The 22797-nt window shown below is 36.2% G+C and overlaps 1 protein-coding gene across 1 annotated transcript in view; it reads right to left on the bottom strand.

The window, feature by feature from the left end:
- Nucleotides 1–622: 622 nt before the first annotated feature.
- Nucleotides 623–22797, bottom strand: part of LOC148950816 (kin of IRRE-like protein 3) — a 156331-nt gene continuing 134156 nt past the window's right edge. Inside the window, exons 11-14 of the mRNA XM_089090466.1 lie at nt 15678–15794; nt 9985–10021; nt 5269–5320; nt 623–1962 (exon numbers count right to left, since the gene is read on the bottom strand). Coding sequence (XP_088946592.1) covers nt 1756–1962; nt 5269–5320; nt 9985–10021; nt 15678–15794 — 413 coding nt within the window. The 3' untranslated portion in view covers nt 623–1755. The remainder of the gene's footprint in view (nt 1963–5268; nt 5321–9984; nt 10022–15677; nt 15795–22797) is intronic.

Below are 22797 nucleotides of genomic sequence, written 5' to 3'. Positions count from 1 at the left end.
TTTTTACAGTTTTTACATTTTCAGTTTTCACAGTTTTTACATTTTCAGTTTTCACAGTTTTTACATTTTCAGTTTTCAGTTTTTACATTTTCAGTTTTCACAGTTTTTACATTTTCAGTTTTCATTTTTCAGTTTTCAGTTTTTACATTTTCATTTTTCACAGTTTTTACATTTTCAGTTTTCATTTTTCATTTTCAGTTTTCAGTTTTTACATTTTAATTTTTTACAGTTTTTACATTTTCAGTTTTCAGTTTTCATTTTTCATTTTCAGTTTTCAGTTTTTACATTTACATTTTCAGTTTTTTAAACAAATAGCTTCTGTGTGTGCCCTTAAATTTCAACACCGTTTGACAACGGTGCAACAGAAGCGTTTACTGCTTCGCGTAGTTACATACAAGAAAATCACTAAGCACTTTAGATAAGATCGGATCGATCCAAGTTGAAATATTGAGAAAAGTTGGTTAAAAATCTGTGTAAATTAGCCAGGACACCCATTGGCTTGTTTCGCCAAGCCATATAGAAATCAAAATTCTAGCCCGTTATAATTGATCCCTACAGTTTATCATGTACAAAAGTAAAGGGAAGGCGGCATGGACATAAGCAGGATTGTTTTTTTTGTTGGGGGGGGGGGGTAAATAAAGAATTACACTTTGAATAAGAATTTCGGGAGAACGAGGAGGTCCCAAGCCCCACGTGGAAACATTCCTGGGTTCTAAACCTAGTTTCTAATCCTTAATATTTACCAAAATCACTGTGCCTTGAAATACAATTTGAACATTTCCCTTTCGGACATATTATAACTTTATAAAGACATTTTTCTTAGGTGGATGAGACCCTTGCCTGAACGAATTGAACCCAATCCAAATTTCGGCTCTGGCTAGGACTGAAATAAAAGTTACATCTATGTTGTTTCCAATGGTAGTTATTACGAAACAGAAATAGAAGGAAAAACAATAGAAGACGGACTATATACTAGTCCCTCTCACATGCAAAATATGTTAAAGATGGCAGGTCACCTACTTTCACCGCACATGACCCCCCCCCCCCCCAAATGCTTTGCCCAGTTCCGCTACGTCAGGCACACTTTTAATACGCTTGACATGCGCCACCTGGTGTAGGTTATTTGTAAAAGTTGGCACCCCCTAAACATATCACCTATATAACAACAGCAACTTAAGTACCCATTTTGACGAAGGCAGATTTTGCATTTTTGGGATCTAATAAAACATTCTAAATAGCACTGAATCTTCATAAGGCTGAAATCTTGTTACATTTACATCTTATCAAGGTTTTCTTTTGATACAAACTTATCACACATTTTGGCATTCCTGTTTAGTAACAAAACGCATAATTGCAACATTTTAGTATTTCTGTAAATTTGAAGCACGCTATAAAGCCTTGATAAGTTCCGATGAGCCTAGTCAAAGAGAAAAAGAGAAATTACTCTTCTATACTTCTGTGCTAGAAAGCGGGTTTCCAATTCAATTGGTTGATTGTTGTGATGCGTTTTCGTAAGCCAGTCACATTATTTCTTAAGGGTGTTTCAGCTCCGGCTTTTTCACTCATTGTTGTTTTTTAAGATTTAAGCCATTTAAAAGGGCGAAAAACTTGATTTGTTCTTTTGTATGAAATCTTAAGCAAATAATAGACCTAAAGGCTATTGAGTCACAACACTTTTTTACATGTAATCTCTCTGTTTCTCAATGGTTTAATCATCTCACTGCATCTTTCACTGTCCATATCAGGTCACGTAACTCAAACAAGATCAACACGATCCTTAGTAGAGGAATGACTGCTGGTTATGCTTATAACATCAGACTTGGGTGATGGAATTGGGGTAACTGAAGGAAGACCATGAATATTCCGATGCCCTCTTGTTCTCATTGAGCCATTGTTGCTGGCTCTTGGCAATTGCAAATCGTTGAAGCGCAGATCACCTCCTCCTGACTTGATGGATGAGTGCTAAGGAAAAGACAAAAAGGTATTTTAGTACTACTTCAAAAAAGGATATAATTTTGTCAGATGGGTTTCAAACCAGGAATTGATTATGCTGACTGCCATTAGTGATTTGGCTATAATGATTGATTATATGAGTCAGTGATTTGAAAATGATAGACTATTTGTGTTTTGTTCTTTACTCTTATGGAGGCTTCCATTTTAATGGCTTGCGTATACTTTTTCGTTTAAATACTCTTTGTTCACTGATCTGTTTTTATATTTGCAGTAAAGGGCTGGGCACACGTAGCTGATTTCGGGAACTGACTTCCAAATCAGCGCCGATTTTAAAAGAAATCAGCGTCGATTTGAGCTTGAAAATTTTTCTAGTTTTCGGCGCCGATTTAAATCAGCGCCGATTTACAAATCAGCGCCGATTTACAAATCAGCGCCGATTTTCATCATGATCATCACATTAAAAAATACGGATACAAATAAAGAGTCAGTCAGAGATGTCTGTGGTGAAAGACCCTACTACTGAGCTGAGAACTAAACTGAAAATTAAGATAAGATCAATTATGCAACTATTGATAAACTCCCGTTGACTATTTATGTCCCTGATTTTTTGTTTTGAAAATCTCGCACAATAAATTTTTGTTTCAACCAATTTTTCTTACCACTATCGTTTGTCCACTGATGCTGAAACCAGTTCCCGAAATCAGCTACGTGTGCCCAGCCCTTAAGTTATTACCTGAATCCCGTAAACATTCCCTGTAATTTCTTATATTTTGATCCAGGGAATCCGAGCAAAGGGTTCTTCAAAGCAAAATAACCAATTTTAGAAGTTATGCGTTAACCAGTGGTTGACTTTGAGCGCAATAATGAAAATTAAAACTTGCCAACGGATTCCTATTTGTTCTCTGTTTAGTTTTTTTTATCGATCAGAGATAATAAACTGAAACAGCTACATACGAGGGGAGTATGGGAGAGAATAGGGGATGGACACTTACCCAAATCTAATAATATCTAAAGTTTCTCCAATAGGTTTTGTCCATTGGATAAAACCACACAAAATATTCTTCGGAGATCAATATTAAAAAATTAGTTACTAAAACTGTCCTTTCAAAATGGTAGAGCTAAATTAAAAGTCAGAATTGTATTTTTTAGCCTGAGGTATTTTTTATTTCCTGAAAATAATTTACAAACAGAAATCAATATTAGGTTCTTCAAGGAAATGTATATAAGTGATATCAAAACCGAAAAGGGGCAGGAGTACAGTCTAATTTCAACGATTCCTGATTCCTTAGTTGTTGTTTTTTAATGAGCCAGCCATTGGCGCTTTCAATTCTGGAAATTATTACCCCCCCCCAAAAAAAAAATATTCACAAATTGTGTTCCAGTATTACATTAAAGCTAATTGTAAAAAATTTTCATTTTGTTTTATTTTCTTTGTTCTTATCGTCCTAAAATAAGCAGAAGTTACTGCTTACTTACTCCATAGCTTATAACTATTACTATATTAGATTACTTACTTACATTGCTATGCTTCCGGGGAGCTGGAATTTCTCCAACCCCCTAGAAAATTCCCCATCCCACCCTTAAAACTCCTTCCTGTGGAAAATTCCACCCCCCCCCCCGGAAAATTTATCCCACGAAACATTACCTCTGAAAAATCCCCGCGTTGATTATCCCCCCCCCGGAAAATCCCTTGAAAAATTCCCCAGACTATGGAAAATTCCCCAACACACAAGTTTGAGCAGGCACAGAGGAAGTACAAAATAGATACCTCAAAATGTCAATCAGATGTCCTAAGGGACAACAAAAGGACCAGTTATCAAAAACAATTCTAGGACAGTGGCTGGTTGGTCTCCGATCACTATCGACTTCTAAGAAAGGATTAGGAATATCAATTTCCGACTCAATGGACATCCTCTAAAGTTTCTACGGTCACGAGGGGGAGGTTGGGGATGAGGAAGGGGCAGCCCCTTTCCTATGCAGAATTTATTATGCTAATTTTGGGGTTTAATTTTACTCTTAACTTCATAGTAACAGCGAAGACCAGAGATATTCCCAGAAATCAAGTGGAATTAAATATCAATTTCCACCTCCTCTCCTCACCCCCTTCCTTAGAATTAATCCTGCATTTACCTTAAAGCTAAAGCTCAATGAGAGTTTGGATTTTTTGCAATTAAAACGTGCCCTTTATGGAATCTTCCCCCTCCCTAACAACAGTGAAAAAGGGCGTGGGGGGGGGGGGTTCTTATGACTTTTGAATCTTACAAAATGTACTGGAACTTTCAATTTCCAATTGCAATTTCCAATACCAATACCATAAAAACTTTATAATCTTAACAATGGACAACTTACATAGCTTACCGCCCCTGCTGAAGGCCGGCTGGAAGTGGGCTTGTCAAACCGGGAGGAACGGCTATTCGACCTTTGGATTATTCTGAATAAAATGGGTATTTCAAAATTATGATGGGATACGTTTGGGGAAGAACGGTGTGGGTAGTGGCTAGTTCCCTCTAATCACTTTTGACTCTTAAAAAGGGCACTAGAACTTTTAATTTGCAATCGAATGAACCCACTCCGAAGTTTATACGACCATCTCTTCCTTATAAAGTATTTCTGGGAAAAAATAAATAAATAATAATACATTGAACCCTTATGGATCTTTACTATAGGAAACACTATAGCATTGTCTCTGGCTTAAACCGATGAGTAGAATTTTCAATTTCCCTTCTAATGAATATCCGAAACTATCCAAGGGGAATATGGGGGAATTATTGGAGGAACTTTCCTCGGGGAAAATTCCCATATTTAATCCTCGGAGGAGACTCCTACTATCGTGTGTTTCTGACTACAACACTAATGAAAATTTAAGGATAGAGAATCAACATTTGAATTTAAAGCGACTGAAAACGTACTAGATGTACAATCGCAGAACGTAATTGTAGACGTATATTTCACTCAACGTATTATAGGTGAATATGAGACTATAGGTGAATGAAAAGTTTAAAAATTAAATCTACCTTTTAGTAGTAAGAAGAAGAGAGGGGTAAAAGAAAAGGGGAGAGAGAGAGAGAGAGAAATAGGAGGGAGATAAAGAGGCGAAAGAAAAGCCTATATAGTAATCAGTAAATTTCAGTTGAGTTTAGTACTTAATATAACATTAGCCTGTAATAAAATATATTTTAACTTTTCGACAGTGAGAGAGAAAGAGGGGGAGGGAAGACGGACAGTGGGACGGAGAGAGAAAGAAATAGGGGATTGTAAAGGACTTCCTATATAATAATCACAAACATATCTATGAGTTAATAAAAAGAGACTCACAGATGACGTGCTGCTAACTTTTCCATTAGACTTTGAGTAATCGCTTTTAGCACTAAAAAAAGAAAAAAACCTATTATCTTTAAAAAAAAAAAAAAAAAACACATGGGCTCTGTTGCAAAGACTGCTAAAATTAACCCTAGAGCTGAAACTTTTCAGATCTATTAATTTACATTAACATTAAGAACCTAAATTTGCTTAATTTCTGAATATATATTCGGAAAAACATAGCCTAGAATTCTGCATTTTCCTTTTCTTCGGTTAAGCCTATTCTTACAAAAAAAGGAATAAAATCCATCTTTTTAATCTAATTTTAGTTAAACCGGTACACTCCTTTATTTAATATTTAAATCATTTTTCAAATAAGTTTTGAATTTTTTTTTCTTGGCGTATAAACTTGTAACAGCTTTTGTTGGATCATACATTTGCCATAATTGGTCTTTGAACCCACAGCAACCCAACAGGGAAATCGTAAAATTAAATAAACGCTTATTTAAATCGAAGTTCGTTTGGATGAGGTTTTTGGGTAACTTATTTATTTTGTTATTATTTATTGTTTGGTCTTTTTTTGGGGGAGAGGGGGTGGGTAAAGATGGCTGATAGTAATTGTGTATGTAGGGTTTTGTAAAGGGTGATGTCTACCCATACTAGTTTGATAAACTTCGGGTTTTGTTGTTAATGTGTTTTATGTCTTTTAATAAAAACCTGTTTTCTCTCTCTAAAAATATTATGTTGAGCAAGGTACACTTTCTGTATTTAGTTGTACCGTAATCTAAATTAATTACTTAATTAAATCATATTGATTTATTCTTGCGTTTAATTTATACATTAGTTTTCCCACGATATTGTTCAAAAGAAACTTTGGCTATTTAGTCGCAAAAATATATTTTTTTTTTAATGTAATTTATTTTTATCAGAAAACCAAGATTTGTACATAACATTGGATACAGCTACAAAATACATCGAAGTGCAAAATACAGATGCAAGAAAAAACTACATACATTTATCTATTTTATACGCTTATGGTACAGTTCGATCTCATATGTTTGTCTTTATATGTTTGATTGTGCAAAAATACTCAATAATAAAATAAAATAAAAACATTTTAGTGTATTATATATGGAAACACTATTTTTGTAATTTCATTTCAGATGAAAAAGAAGAGCCCTTGAAACTTCCTTTTTTATTTCGCTAGCAACTATTTGCATCAAAAGCTAGAGCCTATTTCCTTTTTTCTGCTGAAAAAAAAATTTAATTTAATCCATGCTTATATTTGATTGATCTGTGATATTTACTATGATAGGTTACAAGACAATTTTGGCTGCATAGCACAGTTCATATAATTATCCAGTATGATCATTCCCTATCTCACCCATTATAAAAACCCGGACCGGGGTGCGAGTGCTCCAGAGAACGTAGAAACATAAGCGGCGTCAGATCTTTTCACGGGTAGACAAGTCACACGGGAAACAATCGGAAACAAGTGGAAACCCGCTATTACGAATAATGCACTTTACGCGAAACAATCGGAAACAAGTGGAAACCCGCTATTAATAACTGCACGAAGAAGTGGGAGGAGCTTTTTGTTCGCACCGAGAACGAAGACCAGATATGATCTGAGATAAGCTTACTGGATAATTATATGAACTGTGCTGCATAGTCACAAAAAGAAGATTAAATTAATATCTGATAGAGTTGCACAATATGAAGAGATACATAAAAGCAGGAGCGAGGTAAATTATATGCGTTTATTATTTCCATTTGTTTCAATACTTTCAAGTGTTTAAGGTAAAATAGGATAAAGTCAGAGCTGATTCAGGCTAAAGGATAAAGTCAGGATAAAGAATAGGATAAAGTCAGGCCAATGCAGAAATTTTCTTTTCGTTAATGTTTTTTTTAAAGTAACTTTGAATTCCGATTTTCATTTAATTTTTAGATCTTTGCTTGACATTGCCACTACTACTATTACTACTTACTACTACTACTACTACCACTGCTGCTACTATACTAACTATACCACTAACTATTATCGACTATGCTACTATACAAAGACACTACAATTAATACTTTTTTTTCAAGTTCTTTATTAATCAATAAAAAAAAAAATTTTTTTGACAAAACTATCAAATTAATTACCCACAGTGAAACTCTTTGCAGCAAAAAGCCACCAAACAGCCATGCACACTCTACTTCCATGCAAATTTGAATGAAGCTTGGCCCTTTACTCCTTTCCATCAAGTTCCATTTCCTTCAAGTTCTATTCGGTGGCATCTTCCTACCCCGTTCGAGGATGGATGGCCGTAGTTTGTTGGATCCCCGATGGATGGCTAAAATCCCTGTCTTTGGCAACCGTAAAACGTGACCTAGCCATCTTAATCTCCCTTTCATTACATCTCTGGTAAGCGGGGTCGAACCAAATTTTTCGTATAGCTTATTGTTTACAAGCCATCATTAAACCAGGACCTTAGACTATATTGACAATTCTTTTATTGGAAATGAAGTATATCTTCTTCGACCATTCGAAGTGAACACCTTTAATAGCCAAACTTCAATACTGTCATTACCGAGGTTTTCAATATTCTGATCTTAGGTCGTATACTTATCTACCTATTCTTCCAAAGTTGTTTGACTGATTAAAAGCACACTGTGCCTTTGCTCTTCTACCTTTTAAATCTTCAACGCATCCATCGTATTTACTAATACTACCAAGTTACATGACGTTATCCACTTTACAGATATTTTTGTCCCTAGCAGAGGGTGCCGCCTCTAGTGACTTACCACTAATTCCAGTGATATTTTAAACCTAAACAAAAAATCACTAATTTTTTACGTCACTACGTCAATACGTCACTAGATTATGGAAGAAAATAACTAAATCAACCAGAAAATCACTAAAATCTAGGGATTTTTCGCAACTGCAGGGCAACCCTGACCTACCATCACCGTTTCATTTTCATTTATTCGTAGTTTAAGCGACTAGGTCTTCTTACAAGGAATTTTAACGCCTATTTTGACAACCTGAACTCTCAAAACATCCAAGAGTTCATTCCTTTTGCCAACAATTTTAAATGGACATTCAGATCATCTGTATAAACTAAGCCTAGAGGAATTTTACCTTCCCATTTGATAGCCCATGTCCTCCACTTAGAACACACTCCATAAGAATTATCCATATAAACAAGGTCAGAGCAGAAACTCGCTTAAATCCTTATTGCAAGTCAAACCCACGCCGAACCAAAATCACCCACTAATAAATTTAGACAGGATAAAACCTTGCTTAACTTCCAATTTCACACCAAACCCGCTACTAACCTCATTTCTTTACTCTACTGCAGCAGTAACATTCTCCTAAATATCACTATCATTTTAATATACTTAACGCGTATGCTTTGCAACGTTAGGACCTTCACTTAAGGTTTTACATCAGCTGAATAAATGCCTGTTCGTGACCTGTAAAATTTGGGACAAAAGGAGTATGACAGTTTGAACTCTTCTCAATTTATTAATCGAAGTGGGAGAATTACGTAATTCACAATAGAAACAACTTTCATATTGAGTCTTTTGACTTAACGATTCACATTCACTCCAATAAATACTTTATCCAAAGGGCTACTTTAAGATTTTTGAAGCATGTTTTAAACTTATAAGAAATATAATTTTTTTGGCTTATACGTCAAACGACGCTCATTTAAAGCCTAAGAAATAATTTGAAAAAATGTTTATCCTTCAGAACTCCATTCAAAAATATTATTTGTGAAACATCTATAACTTGAAAACAAAAGTTTCTAAACGCTTCAATATCTAACAATTCTTTTAATCTTAATACATACTTTAAGGGTTTCTAGCCTATATTCTAAATTTCAACGAAATCTCAATTGCTTCAACACCAAAAGACAGTAATCTATCTTTCACCATCCTACTCAGCTCCCAGCTTTCGCAACTTGCTAAGATTGGGCAAGAAGAGCACCGTAAGGTACCCAAAAAGAATGCTGGTTGTGTCTACTGAGAGCTTTTATCCATATCAATTCTCGATTCTCTTTGTCCATAACTTCTCTCCCTTTTGCAGTCCATTTGTTTCACTTCCATAATATGTTTAGGGCACAGTTTATAGAATTATCCTGTAAGTTTATCGCAGATCATTTCTGGTCTTCATTCTCGGTACGAACAAAAAGCTCCTCCCACTTATTTCTACATTAGCGGGTTAGTCTGTTTCCGTCAATCAATGAGAAATGGTTACAAAGTGCATTATTCGTAATAGCGGGTTTCACTTGTTTCATGTCCAAGAGAAATCTGACTTGTCTACCCGTGAAAAGATCTAATGCCGCTTATCTTTATATCTGCAGAAACGTTCTCTGGAGCACTCGCACCTTGGTCCGGGTTTTTATAATGGGTGAGATAGGGTATGATCATACTGCTAATTCTATAAACTGTGGTTTAGGGATAGCCTCCTTACACCCCTGCTTCCTCCGCCCTCTATCAAATAGGGACTGTCTTGTTTCAGCTCTCACCAGGTAGGTAAGGAATCTATCTTAAGGGAACTCTTTACTGCTTAAATTTACGGCTCTTCATCTAAAAAAGCATTACAGGGATCAATAAGTGATAAAAAGCTTCCCAACAAATATGTTGTCTTTTTTAGAATGTTTGTACAGCTGAAAGTTCAACAGCGGAAGAGGTTACAAATACGATGGAACAAAAGAAAAAAGTTTCATAGAAACTTACCTTTCAATGTCTAGGGCTGTTTTTGACTCGCCTTTTTCTGAAAGAAATTGAAAGTAGGAATGAATGATTCACAGGTTTCGAAAGACGATAAATGTACTTTTTACTTCGTACTTTGAACATAAGATATTTTTTAGTAACTATAATGGCTTTCAATTGTGTATCTAATCATGCCGTCATGTCTAGTTAAGTGTTTGAAGACATCAGTATCCAGGCAGTTCTTATTCATATGCAAAATTTGATGCTTTGCTGCAACGAGCTGCCCCCCAATAATTTGAAGAAATATTATTATACAGCCCATTCCCCTGTACTCCCCGGATGGAGACCCCTCTCCCCCCCAATAAAAATGCTGGAGCTACACTCCTGTCTAAGGTTTCAAACTATTGCCAGTCATGAGGTTTCTTTTGTTTAAATTTATCATCTGCACATAAGAGTTACATTTAAACATGCGTTAGTCTTGACTTCTGTGCCTAACCAGGAGCATGGTCGGAAACAAATTTTTTGGCGTATAAGTCTTGCCGAACCTGCCAATGTACGCTGCTTAAAGTACCAAAGAAGGAGAAAAGGATAACCGATCGTTTTATTTAAATGAATGAATGTTCTTTGTGTTCTTTATGTTCTAGAATGTTCCATCTAGCAACAAGAAAAAAAGAAAACGATGGAGTACACTAAAAGAAAAAGAAAGGGGTATAAAACAAATGCTACATAAAGATATATACAAGTGACCAATAATGCTACAACTAAAATGGTGCGCCCGTACACGAGTGAGAAGAGGGTTGGCTACTCAGTTTCTGAAACTATTCATCTCCGGCTCGTAATGAGCTCGTAAGTTGTGCCAAATTTTCGGAAAACACAACATAATCTGGAAGATAGTTCAACTGGTTACAAATCTTAGAAACGAAACTTTTTGAACCGATTCTTCTTTTTACTGTGGTGGTATTGGTGTTTGATGCACTCCTGGCCGATCTGCCCACTGTGTGCGTCTCCTCAATTCGATCAGTGCCTTCCAGAGTTTCCTTCTTTTCGATCAGAGCCTTTCAGAGTTTCTTTCTTTTCAATCAGAGCCTTCTTCTCAGTTCCGGGGTTTAAAACTTTTAACGGTGTTGCCTAGTAGCTGTGTATTGCGAGAATTTCAGGAACATATTCGTATCTATATTATCAATTTGATAGGCTGAATGTATTCATGAAACAGCCCTATCACTACTAAACTGTGCGCTTGGAAAATATGATTGTAAGCTAATTGCTTCAGATGTGGAACTAACCCTGCTGAACGTTTGTGTACAAATTCCATTCGTGACGCGTGAGAGCGGTTTTGCAGATACCTCGCACCAGGGCAATTCTCAACATTAAGCCTCACTAATGCTTTATGGAATTTATTAAAAACACTTTTTCCACAAAATAAGTTTTTCAAAGAAAAGAAAAGAACTCCATTAAACAAAAAATGAGCAAAAACAAAATAAAATAATCTACCAAGCTCTAAACTACCACAATCAGCATCGATAAATAAATGAAACCCAAAACGAACAGAAATTACAATAAATAACCGAGTCAAACTCAAAACGAGCAGAAATTAACATAAGTTGGGCGCAAGATTCCTGTGCCTTCCCAAGGCCAGAACAAAATTTCCACTCTACTGAAAAAAATATAAATGTTTTTACTTTTATAACTTTAATAAATAAAATAATTTTAACATTTTGATTACTAAATATCAGCGTATGTATATTAAACTGACAATGCTCATTCATTTGCATTTTTTCAGTTAAGTGCAAATTTTGTTCTGGCCTTGGGAGGGCATAAGGGTCACTTTTTAATAGTCACTTTTGACTATTACAAAGGGCACTAGCCCTTTGAATTTCCAATTGAATTAGCCTTTTTTGAAGTTTCTACGACAATGCCTTCTATAAAAACCTTATATATCCCCAGGGCATAACTTAAAATCCTTGCCCTGAGGGTTGTGGGGGAGTGTCCTTCTCAAAAACATATTTTCATCTGGAAATTAACTAGCCTACGATAAACAAAATGGCTATCTCAAAATTTTGATTGGATGTATTTGGGTGAATGATGGACGTCGGGGGGGGGGTCTAGTTGCCCTCCAATCACTTTTGACTATTAAAAAAAGCAATAGCCCTTTGAATTTCCAATAAAATGCGCCCCTTTTGAAGTTTCTGTGACAACACCTTCTATAAAAACTTTATATACCCCAGGACATAACTTAAAACCCTTGCCCTGAGGGTTGTTGGGGAGTGTCCTCCTCAAAAACATATTTTCTATCTGGAAATCAACTACGCTGAACAAAATGGCTATCTCACAATTTTGATTGGATGTGTTTGGGGGAATGATGGGCGTGGGGGGGGCGGGGGTTGTTGCCCTCCAATCACTCTCGACTATTAAAAATGGCACTAGCCCTTTGAATTTCTAATCGAATGAGCCTGTTTTGAAGTTTCTACGACAACGCCTTCTATTAAAACCTTATAGTCCCCTAGGGCATAACTTAAAACCCTGCCCTGAGGGTTGTGTCCTCCTCAAAAACACATTTTCTATCTGGAAATCAACTACGCTGAACAAAATGGCTATCTCAAAATTTCGATTGGATGTGTTTGGGGGAATGATTGGCGGGAGAGGGGGGGCTAGTTGCCCTCCAATTACTTTTGATTATTGAAAAAGGCACTAGAACTCTCGATTTACAATTGAATGAACCCCTTTTGAAGTCTCTACGACGACCCCTTCTATATGAAGTGCCCAGCTTTAAAAAAAAAATAATAAACTGTGCATTGTGTCAACATTGATCTTATATGCCTTCAGAGCATAACTTAAAACCCTTGCCCTGAGAGTTTTGGGGGAGTGTCCTCCTCAAAAAGATATTTTCTATGTGGAAATGAACTACGCTGAACAAAATGGCTATCTCAAAATTTTGATTGAATGTGTTTGGGGGAATGTAAGGGCGTGTGGAGGGGGGCTAGTTGCCCCCCAATCACTTTTGACTATTAAAAAGGGAACTAGCCACTCCAATTTCCAATCGAATGAGCCCTTTTCGAAGCTTCTACGACAACTCCTTCGGTACGAAGTGCCCGGGTATAGAGAAAAAAAACAAAAATATTGAGAGAAGAATTTGCAATTTTTGATTTGCAATTTTTGGTAAATGTTATACTTGTAATCGGGCGTACTTGCTCGCAGATACATATTGCAAAAGCTTTGCAGATAAATCACTTTTCACAATTGCCTAACCTAAATATCTCTAACCTCTAAATACAACGTTCTTTACCAGGTTGCAGCAGATGCTGCGAACATGAAAAAGCCATTCTTAACACCGGTAGGCCTATAGGGAAACCAAAATTTTTGGGCGGAATATACCCCAAAGAAGCCCCCATTGTTTTCTTTAACGGAAATATGTGATGAATTTAGAAATCTTCAACTGGCTATTGTCAGGTTCGATGGCCAACCCTTTATAAATAGTCAATGTAATTGAGATCGGATTCGTCGATGTTTCTTTATGAAGTCGTATCTCCTAAAACCATTATAGTCCGTGGTAGGTTTTTATTTCATAAAATGAGGGGATTTTAGAAATATGTGCAGAAGTTTTTAGGTTTTGGTAGTCACGTTTCTGTTCATTTAGCTATTAACTTGTAGCTCTTATCATGACAAGCTAAGAAAGCTTGGGATTTACCACCTGTAAACCAAATATTACGACTACAAAAGAAATATCTTGCACGGTTTCTATTCTTTCCCGTGACTCTCCAAAGACATGAAGACGTCAGATGGTTGATTAAGGACCTATTCACAGGAGGTTTGGTCTTATTAAATATCAAAGAGTACCGAAACCAAAGATTGAATATTTTTATTTCAAAGGAATAGAAATTTGTTAAGAATGAAAGAATGAGAAATTTTCACTAGAAGTGGAAAATACTGCAAATACAAAAATGTATTATGAAAACTGAAAATTAATAATTACCTATTTCCGTACTTAGTTATTTGGTGTCCACCAGACACATAGCCAGGACTTTGGTCAGGGATGGGTGGAGAAAGCCAAATAATAAACAAGTAAATTGGATTGGGGGGGGGGTCAATATAAAAAAAAGTATTTTTTACTTGATAAGATGAATAAAAAAGAGCCAACATATTCAATAAAACTAAAGATTTCAGGCATGAATCTAACAAGGATTATTTTTGGGGGGAGGTGGATGTTTTATAAAAGAAGAAAAAATCTAAAAACGCCTCAAAAAGTGTTTATATTCAATTTGTTACATTTTTACGAGTCGGACATAACATTTCAGGAATGGGGCTGGGGTTCAAACCCCCTAGCCCCCCTGGAAATGTCCTTGATTTCGGAAGCAGGCCAAGCCTCTGGACAAGGCTTGGGGTAGTCTATATACTCATATTTTACACTTATTAATGCACTGCATACTTCCATGGTAAGTCTATTGTTTGAGTTCCTGTATCTCCTGCCCATCCATGTTCCAAAAAGCTTCATTTCTTCGAATTACTTTAAAAACGGTTAGACTCCTATTTAGGTACAAGATGTCAAACGTTGTAAATAAATTTAATTTGACTGAAGTAATCCCTGACTTGAATAATCCTTCTTTATGGATATTAAAAACGATTCGAAACAATTTATTGGAATTTTTTGAGGGGTTTAGTTCATTTTCACAATTAAAGTTTTTTAAGCATTTAAATAAGGCAGTATGAAACTGATTTTAATTTTTAATTTTTGAAAAAAAATAGAAATAAAGAGCCTTTTTTAGTTGTTGAGTGAATAGTTTTGCAAGATGATGTGAAAACTAGTTTTTAATTTTTTTAAATTTAGGATTTTAATGAGTAATTTTGAAAAAAGAATTTTAAGGTAAACAGAGGGATTTCGGAAAAAAGGGATTATTGGAGGATCATAGAATTTTGGTGCCACCATAGAAGGGTGACTTAGATAACTTAGTAAAAATTCTATAAGAGATGTAGCATATTTGTAAATCTAGTAGGCTATATTTGATTCATGGGCTACTAATATTATATAATGGCAACCAGATATACCAATATCAAGGAGTCAGGACGAAGAAACTTTTGTTACAGAAAATTTAAGCCTCGATGATTCACATTATCATCCTACTTGTCCGAAAAAAATTCCGAAGGAATAGTTGCTCAAAATCAACTGTTATAACTGTCGTTATTTTTTAATATTTGTTAAGATAACATCCACTTTTCTCGAGTACACTCAAAAGAAAATTAGATAGACGTTCAGATTTTTGAAAAGGCATTTTGATTTCTTTTTCATGGTCCAGTTCGTTTATTTAGCCCACAGTTTATATAATTATCTGAACTGTAATTATATAACTGTGATAATTATATGAACTGTGATTTAGCCTTATTGTAGCATCACTGCTCTGATTTTTTCGTTGTGCAAGATAAAAGTAGTTTCGAATTCTTACTCAATGTGTGAATTAAGCTTTTTTTTATTAAGTCAGGTTATTTCTGATTTAGCTTTCTATAATAAATAAGGATAAAAGTTGAAAAGAACAAAAAGCTTGATTCTAGTTCCATTACTCTTATGTTTTATGTAGTACAAGATAGGGGTGATTTCGTTATCTCTTACTCAATTTGAGAATTAGGTTTCTTTGATGTATTCTGTTTAATTCAGATCTTGTCTCGTTTAGAGCCTCCTGTAACAAATAAGGATAAAAGACTGATATTCGAAGTTTCCCATAACTTACCATCATTAGTGCAGCATCCTTCAGATTTGAAGGCATAGAGGAGACACAAGCTAACAACGATAAGAAAGATGATACAGGCGATAATTACTCCAATAACCGCCGCCATTGATACAGGCTCTGCAAAGAAAAAGGAATCAATTAATAACGGGAATGCCTGACAGCGTTGCCAATATAAACTTTTAAATCTTATGAAAAGATTCCAAAAAAACGGCGATAAAGGATGTTTTAAGGCTTATTGAAGGCTTTTGGATCTTTTCAAAATAGGATGCTGATAGATGCCAAACGGGTGTTAGTTTACAGTTACGCCTATTCAAAAGGACACACTGAAAATTTTGAAAACAACTTTTAAAATTCCTTTTATACTTACTTATATCATTCCTAAAAGAGCTGTATTTGAGTTTACCCCCACCGTCACATGTGCAAATATATAGCACAAATTACATATTTCCCATGCATTTTTCTGTTTCTTGATTACGTCACTTTTTTGTTGAAACAGACTGAGTCACTTTTGTTGAACAAAGAAGCAACGCCGACAAAATCAAGAAAAAGAACAATTGTAATTTTTAATTGAAACAGTTTTTTTTTGTTTCTCGGAATGTGTTTAGCCGAAAATTCCACCTCCCCGTTGGCCATTAGCTCAAAGAACAAACTTAACTGATTTTTTAGGTTCTTAGTAAATTTTTTAGGCCTAATTCCAGTGCACGTAGATACCTAGAGGCAAGGCTATATCCGGGAGGGGGTGGTTAGGGGGTTTGACCCCTCCCTCTAAATGTTTTTCCGACTCGTAAAAACGTAACAAAATGAATATAAATGAACATAAAAGCTTTTTTTTTGTAAGAACCCCACATCAAAAACATACTTTTGTAACCCCCCCCCCCCCCCGAAAAGATCCTGGATACGGTCCTACCTAGAAGGAAACACATAGCACACAACCTCGTAGTACGCATCAATGAGTCGTATGAACTTCAACAAAAACATTCTAGTGGGAATTTCAAAGAAATAGATGAGCAAAAACTTCAACGAGGCATTGAAACAAAAACAACTTTCATTACACATAGTTTCTCACCATAGATATCAACAATGCCTTCAATCAGCCTTTAAGTACAGCAGATAGTTGCATCAGATTACACCCGAAAAAGGATTCATTAATGTACTATTGCCATTGTTGGATCCCTTGGTCCCAGTTTTGTCAGATAAATGTCCCTCCCAGATTCATTTCTTTGGGCCCCTTCATTATTTTCCTTCTTTAAATAATAAATATTAATTTTCCTATTATTATTAATTTTCCTCTTAACTGCGTACGTGTTTAGTAGACCACGAAGGAAAAAGTGCGCATTTATGGAAATTGGTCAGTGTAGAAGTAGTCCTGGAATTGGCTGTAAAGATTCAGTTACCACCCTTAGTAACCCCCACCACGTGCTGTGGTTAGCGGGCTGAGAGAATTTGTCCTTTTTGAGTTCAGTTCTTTTTATACAGCGTGAGTGTTAATACAGTAAGAATTTTTCTATGTACCTATTTTACTTTTCAGCTTAGGCCGAGACTAAAGGGTTAATTAGAAAATCTTATCGGTAAACTTTGGCTTTAAATTTGGCCATGGACCGCCCGATCACGTTAGTATAAAGGAACCGTTGGAGTAACCGCGGAAATCCCACTAATTTGGGGCCCAAGAGGGATCGTCCCCCTCCAGGAAGTGGCATAGCAAATCTTTGCGCCATTTTTGCCTTTAAAAGTGGTGACCCCGCACAATAAACTTCCAATAAGTGGTGGCAGCAAGAACAGGAATTATTAACAGCGTTGTTAATAAAAGAATTCCACGCTTTCGAAAAGACAGGTTATCTTGGCCTAGACAGTAGCCTGTTGTGGTGGCATATAAAAAGACAAAAATACGCAATTAATCAATAAGAAGGTCTATAATGGGCTATAGCCTTGTTAGACAAATATAAAAAAAATAAGGTGAAATTAATGAGTTGAGTTTACAGTGGGGGAATCTCCGTATTTAAAAGTATTACAGGGTTTAAGGACAGATAAGAAAACGTTGGAAGTTCGGTTATTATTTGAGTGAATTGGCGGACTTAGAGATAATCTTCAGTGACAAAGATTATAAGAGTATTGAGGACGGCAAATTAGGCGAATTTGTCAGTTTGAGCGCATATTGGACAAGGAAGGTGGGAGGCACCTGTCCTATTGAATAATCTGCCCAGGAGGAGATTATATTTGGAATACGAGTATCCAGGAGGGATACGTGATTTGTTTTACAGGGTAGTCCTGCTGTTTGGGTTTTGACTAGCTAATTCACTAGAGGAATATTCGCGCGGGTTTTCAGTTTATTTTCTCGTCCTACCCCTGTTAATTGGTTTTTCGGAGATATAATTCACTCGCGTGAAACTGCTAGTTGAGAAAGAAGTTGTTATTCCCTAATGAAGTCTAGACATTCCGGTTATTTGAAAAATTCTTGAGTCTCATTGCATGGAGCTATTAATTCAACAATAGTAATTGCGTGCCATAATTTTTGCGTGACAGTTTCTGAACTTACCAAGTTTGACTAATTGAATATGAGGTAAAATAATAAGAGAGAAGTATACGCGGTAAAATGAGAGGGTACGAAATAAACAAAGAAGAAATAATATATGAAAAACAAGACGAACTCATCCCTCAGAGGCTGTGCCAAATGAAGGGAAGTTGCGGGATAGAGATAGTACAGATAGGGAACAAATGAATTCAGAAAAGGAATTGAGAAGAAATAATGACAAACGAAATTTTGAAGTTATGTCGGACAGAGATGATATTAAAAGGGCGAGTGAAGCCCATAGAAAAAAAGAGAGAGAGATAGAAAAGAAAGGGAGAAAGATATGAGACACCGTATATTAAATTTGGAGCAAGAGAGAGAGAAAAACATGGAGAAAGAGAGGATAGCCAGAGAGGTAGCCGAAAGAAAGCACCTAGAGTATATGAAAAAATTACAAGATGAGATAGATCAAATTGAAAAAGATAGGCAAGCCAATGAAATACTTCATCAGGCCCGTATTGACAAAATTGAAAAAGATAGACGAGAAAGAGAGAAAGATAGACAAGAAAGAGAGAAAGATAGACAAGAAAGAGAGAAAGAGAGGGTAGATAGAGAACAAAAGGAAGAGGCTGAAAGAAAAGTCAGAGAGCAAAAAGAGGAGAAAGATAGGAAACAAAGAGAGAAAGATAAAAGAGAAAAAGAGGAAGAAAGACAGGCCCGTAGGGAGGCCGATAAAAAATATTACCAGGATGTCGCAAAAACAATTGACAGACTAATGAAAACTCGTTGGGAAAATTCGCAAAGTGACGTATTATCACAAGTTACTTATAGGCTGTCAGATAGCCATAATAATTTGTCTAAGAATCAAACGCGAGAAAAAGAAAATTACCAGACATTAAACACTTTTACGGGAAAACATGATACTTTGTTGACTGCGGGGGAAGGTAGACCGGCCCATAAAACAAATTGGAAGGCTGTGCCGTCCTATCGGAAAAAAATGCTTGATAGTCAAAATGATGATAATCTGGTAAAAATTGATTTCTCGGAGTCTTTTTCTAAGAAGTACCAAAATAAAGGAAAGAAAGTAACCTATAAAAGATCGAATCGGGCTATAGCACATAATCAAGGAAATACTGACGAGTTTTTGAAATCACATAAAATAGAAGGAAAATTAAACGGAAAATTTACCGAAATGGTAATTGACTCAGGGAGTGAGCAAACTTTTGTGCGGATGGACGTAATTAAAAATACGGAAATAGACCATAAAAATAATTTTACAACATTATGTTATTATGGAGATAAGCAATAATGCCCGTCTGCTTGGGAAAGAATAGAAATTACAAAGAACGACGGTACGGTCCAGAGAAAAACGATAAAAGTAGGCTTAGTACCTACTCTAGCAGTGGATGTTTTAGTAGGAGGAGACTTTGGAGATATTGGAAATCGGAAATCCAAATTCCCAGAAAATTGAAAATCTTGAGAATACTTTTAACGAGAGTGAGACGCCGAAAAATGTTTTCCAGAATAAAGCATTGATCGTACAAACGAAAAAGGAGACAAAATTTATTATACACATTTTTCATCGGAAAGCTCAATAAATTTTGGTAGAATATGGAAAACCAAATATCAGATTTCAGTTCAAATTTGATGTCGAAATGTTTTTTGCTACGGTAAGAATAAAAAAAACCAGAAGAGAGAAAAGATATATTAAACAGTGCTACAACAAGGTGATTCAGTCAAAGATGGTGGACACTGGAGTCCAAATCAGATATAACGATGATTTATTATTTTGCGCGAAAGACAGAATTGAGAAAAGTAGAGACGAAAAGAGGAATGTAAAGAAGAGACAAAATTTGGAGATTCAGCCTGCAGTGGCGAAAAATAAAAAAATGTTGGATGGGCTTTGCCTTGAAAACATAGATAATAAGGGGGGAAAGAGGTCAAAGACCCATGGGGAATAAAAGAAGATGGTTACAAAATAGAGATGAATGACCTACAACGGGTTGGGGGAAAGTTGGGAGATATTGAATGTCAAGTCGGACTGGAAAAATTTGGAAATGAATCTGAAATTAGTATTATCAATTCAAAAGATATGTGAATCCTCGATGAGGGGGAGGAATACCTTGAGGAAGATCCCCTGCTTGATGTCACAAAAGAGATCCCTTCTCCTTAATGGACAATTGGCGGAAAAGTTGTGATCCTTTTACCGATATCTTGCCTCTCTGATCTGGAGTCCATGGGGGATACTCTCTCTCAGTCACTTCATACTTCACCCAAACCTTTGTCCAGTAAACCCTAATCATAGTTGCTTTTCTTCATGGGAACCGACAATTAATTCCGGCAAATTGCAATCAGTGGGAGATGTATCTAAGTTTCATCTTCAATTAGCATCAACGTATATTCTTCATTTAATTATCCCAGGGGAGGGAACCCAGAAAAAAGACGATTCATGGATCGCTCAAAATTTTACTTCATTCTGAAGTAAAATTTGCTTGATGTGTTGTTGTTTTCTTTTCATTTTCTCTCTACTCCATTTTTACTTTTTTTGTATTGTTAAAGATGGGTAATAAAAATCATTCATTCATTCATTCAGTACCCTTATCGTTTTCAGAGGCCTTTGTATTTTCGGCCTTAGACTATTTGAAATTATGCCAAGGGTAATTTATTTTTTTATCGAGATTTGGGGTTGTTTCCACAGATGGAAATTAAGAGACTAGTGCAGCTAATTTTTCACGATGGCTGGCATCATCGAAAGTGCCAGAAACTGATTCTCTGCTCCTCTCAAATGTAAATTCGTGAGAGCGAGAAAATTTGTTGTTTTTGATTTGTGCTGTGCACAATGACTTCCTACGAATCTTAGGGACTTGGATTTTCAAAACCGAATGCGCATGTTAGACGATCTAGACCATGGTGGTCCTACAATGGAGACGTGTCGAGGACGACGGATCCAGAGCCAAGCAGAGGAAGCACAGGCATTGGTAGAAGAGAATATACAAGTATAATGATTTTGAGTTTAGTGTTATGATATTGTGTTTGAATTTCCAGCCAATCCAACGGGGATGTGGGCCATTTATCTTAGGAGGGAGGTGTTGGAACCCTTGGTCCCAGTTTTGTCAGATAAATGTCCCTCCCAGATTCATTTCTTTGGGCCCCTTCATTATTTTCCTTCTTTAAGTAATAAATATTAATTTTCCTATTATTTTTTGACGCCATTTTGGGTCCTCTTAACTGCGTACGTGTTTAATTGACCACGAGGGAAAAGTGCGCAGTTAGGGAGATTGGCCAGTATATTAGTAGTCCTGGGATTGGCTGGAAAGATTCATTTACCACCCCTAGTAACCCCCACCGCGTGCTGCGGTTAGCGGGCTGGGAGAATTTGTCCTTTTTGAGTTCAGTTCATTTTTATACAGCGTGAGTGTTAATACAGTAAGAATTTTTCTATGTACCTATTTTACTTTTCAGCTTAGGCCGAGACTAAAGGGTTAATTAGAAAATCTTATCGGTAAACTTTGGCTTTAAATTTGGCCATGGACCGCCCGATCACGTTAGTATAAAAGAACCGTTGGAGTAACCGCGGAAATCCCACTAATTTGGGGCCCAAGAGGGATCGTCCCCCTCCAGGAAGTGGCATAGCAACTCTTTGCGCCATTTTTGCCTTTAAAAGTGGTGACCCCGCACAATAAACCTCCAATAGCCATCAAAATATTTTTTTTTTACTTTTTGGACCCATCTTAGATCTATTCAAACTACTATGATAAATTATACTATCTATTTCAGATATGATACTATATATACTATCTATAAATGTATTATACTATCTATTGTTGCAGTTGAAACCGCTACAAGATATTTTCTTTGAGGCGTGTATGCTCAGTAACGGGTCCCTAGGCCTATGCTTTTTATATTTCCACTATTTTCCCTATAACTTCGCGCATAACTCGCGAAAAATCTGCTCTTCCGGTTGCGTTGACTATTCAAGAAGTTCTTGACAAATTCATAATGAGGGATTTTACCATCAGAAGTAAATTCTAGGTCAACCTGTCTTTCAACACCAAAGGCATTGCAGTAATACCTGATTATTTGAATTGGTTGAGCTGAGACTTACACAGCCATATACATAGGCGTAGGGAGGGGGGCAGCTGCCCCCCCCCCTAGACCTTCAAATTTATATTAGATATGGCTGAAAAAGCTGATGGTTGAAAAAACAGTTGATAAAAGGTAGACGGTTGAAAAAATTGGAAATAAACAGAAATTTATTCAAACAAATTTATTCAATTCAAACAAGAAGCAATCATCCATAATGTCTTGGAAAGATTTAGCTGTAATCCAAGAAGATTAATGCTGAAGCATATTGATGATTAATAATTTTTGGTGATTACTTATTAATAAGGATTTCATATGTATGATAGAACTTGTTGGCAATTTAAGGTTTTGTGAACTGCCAATATAACTTCAGCTCCCGCCCCCCAACCTTCATCACAGAAGTGGCTGCCCCCTCCCCTAGGCAAGAAGCTACGTACGCCCATGCCGACATAACTGCATCTCCCCCTCCATCACACTATTGACTGCCCCCCCAGACAATATGCTGCCTACGCCCATGGCCATATATGTCTA

The sequence above is a fragment of the Artemia sp. Qi Xiang Cuo genome, chromosome 6, assembly GCF_049724085.1.
Source record: "Artemia sp. Qi Xiang Cuo chromosome 6, ASM4972408v1, whole genome shotgun sequence".
NCBI classification, from domain to species: Eukaryota; Metazoa; Arthropoda; class Branchiopoda; order Anostraca; family Artemiidae; genus Artemia; species Artemia sp. Qi Xiang Cuo.
This window is presented reverse-complemented; position numbering and strand designations above follow the sequence as displayed.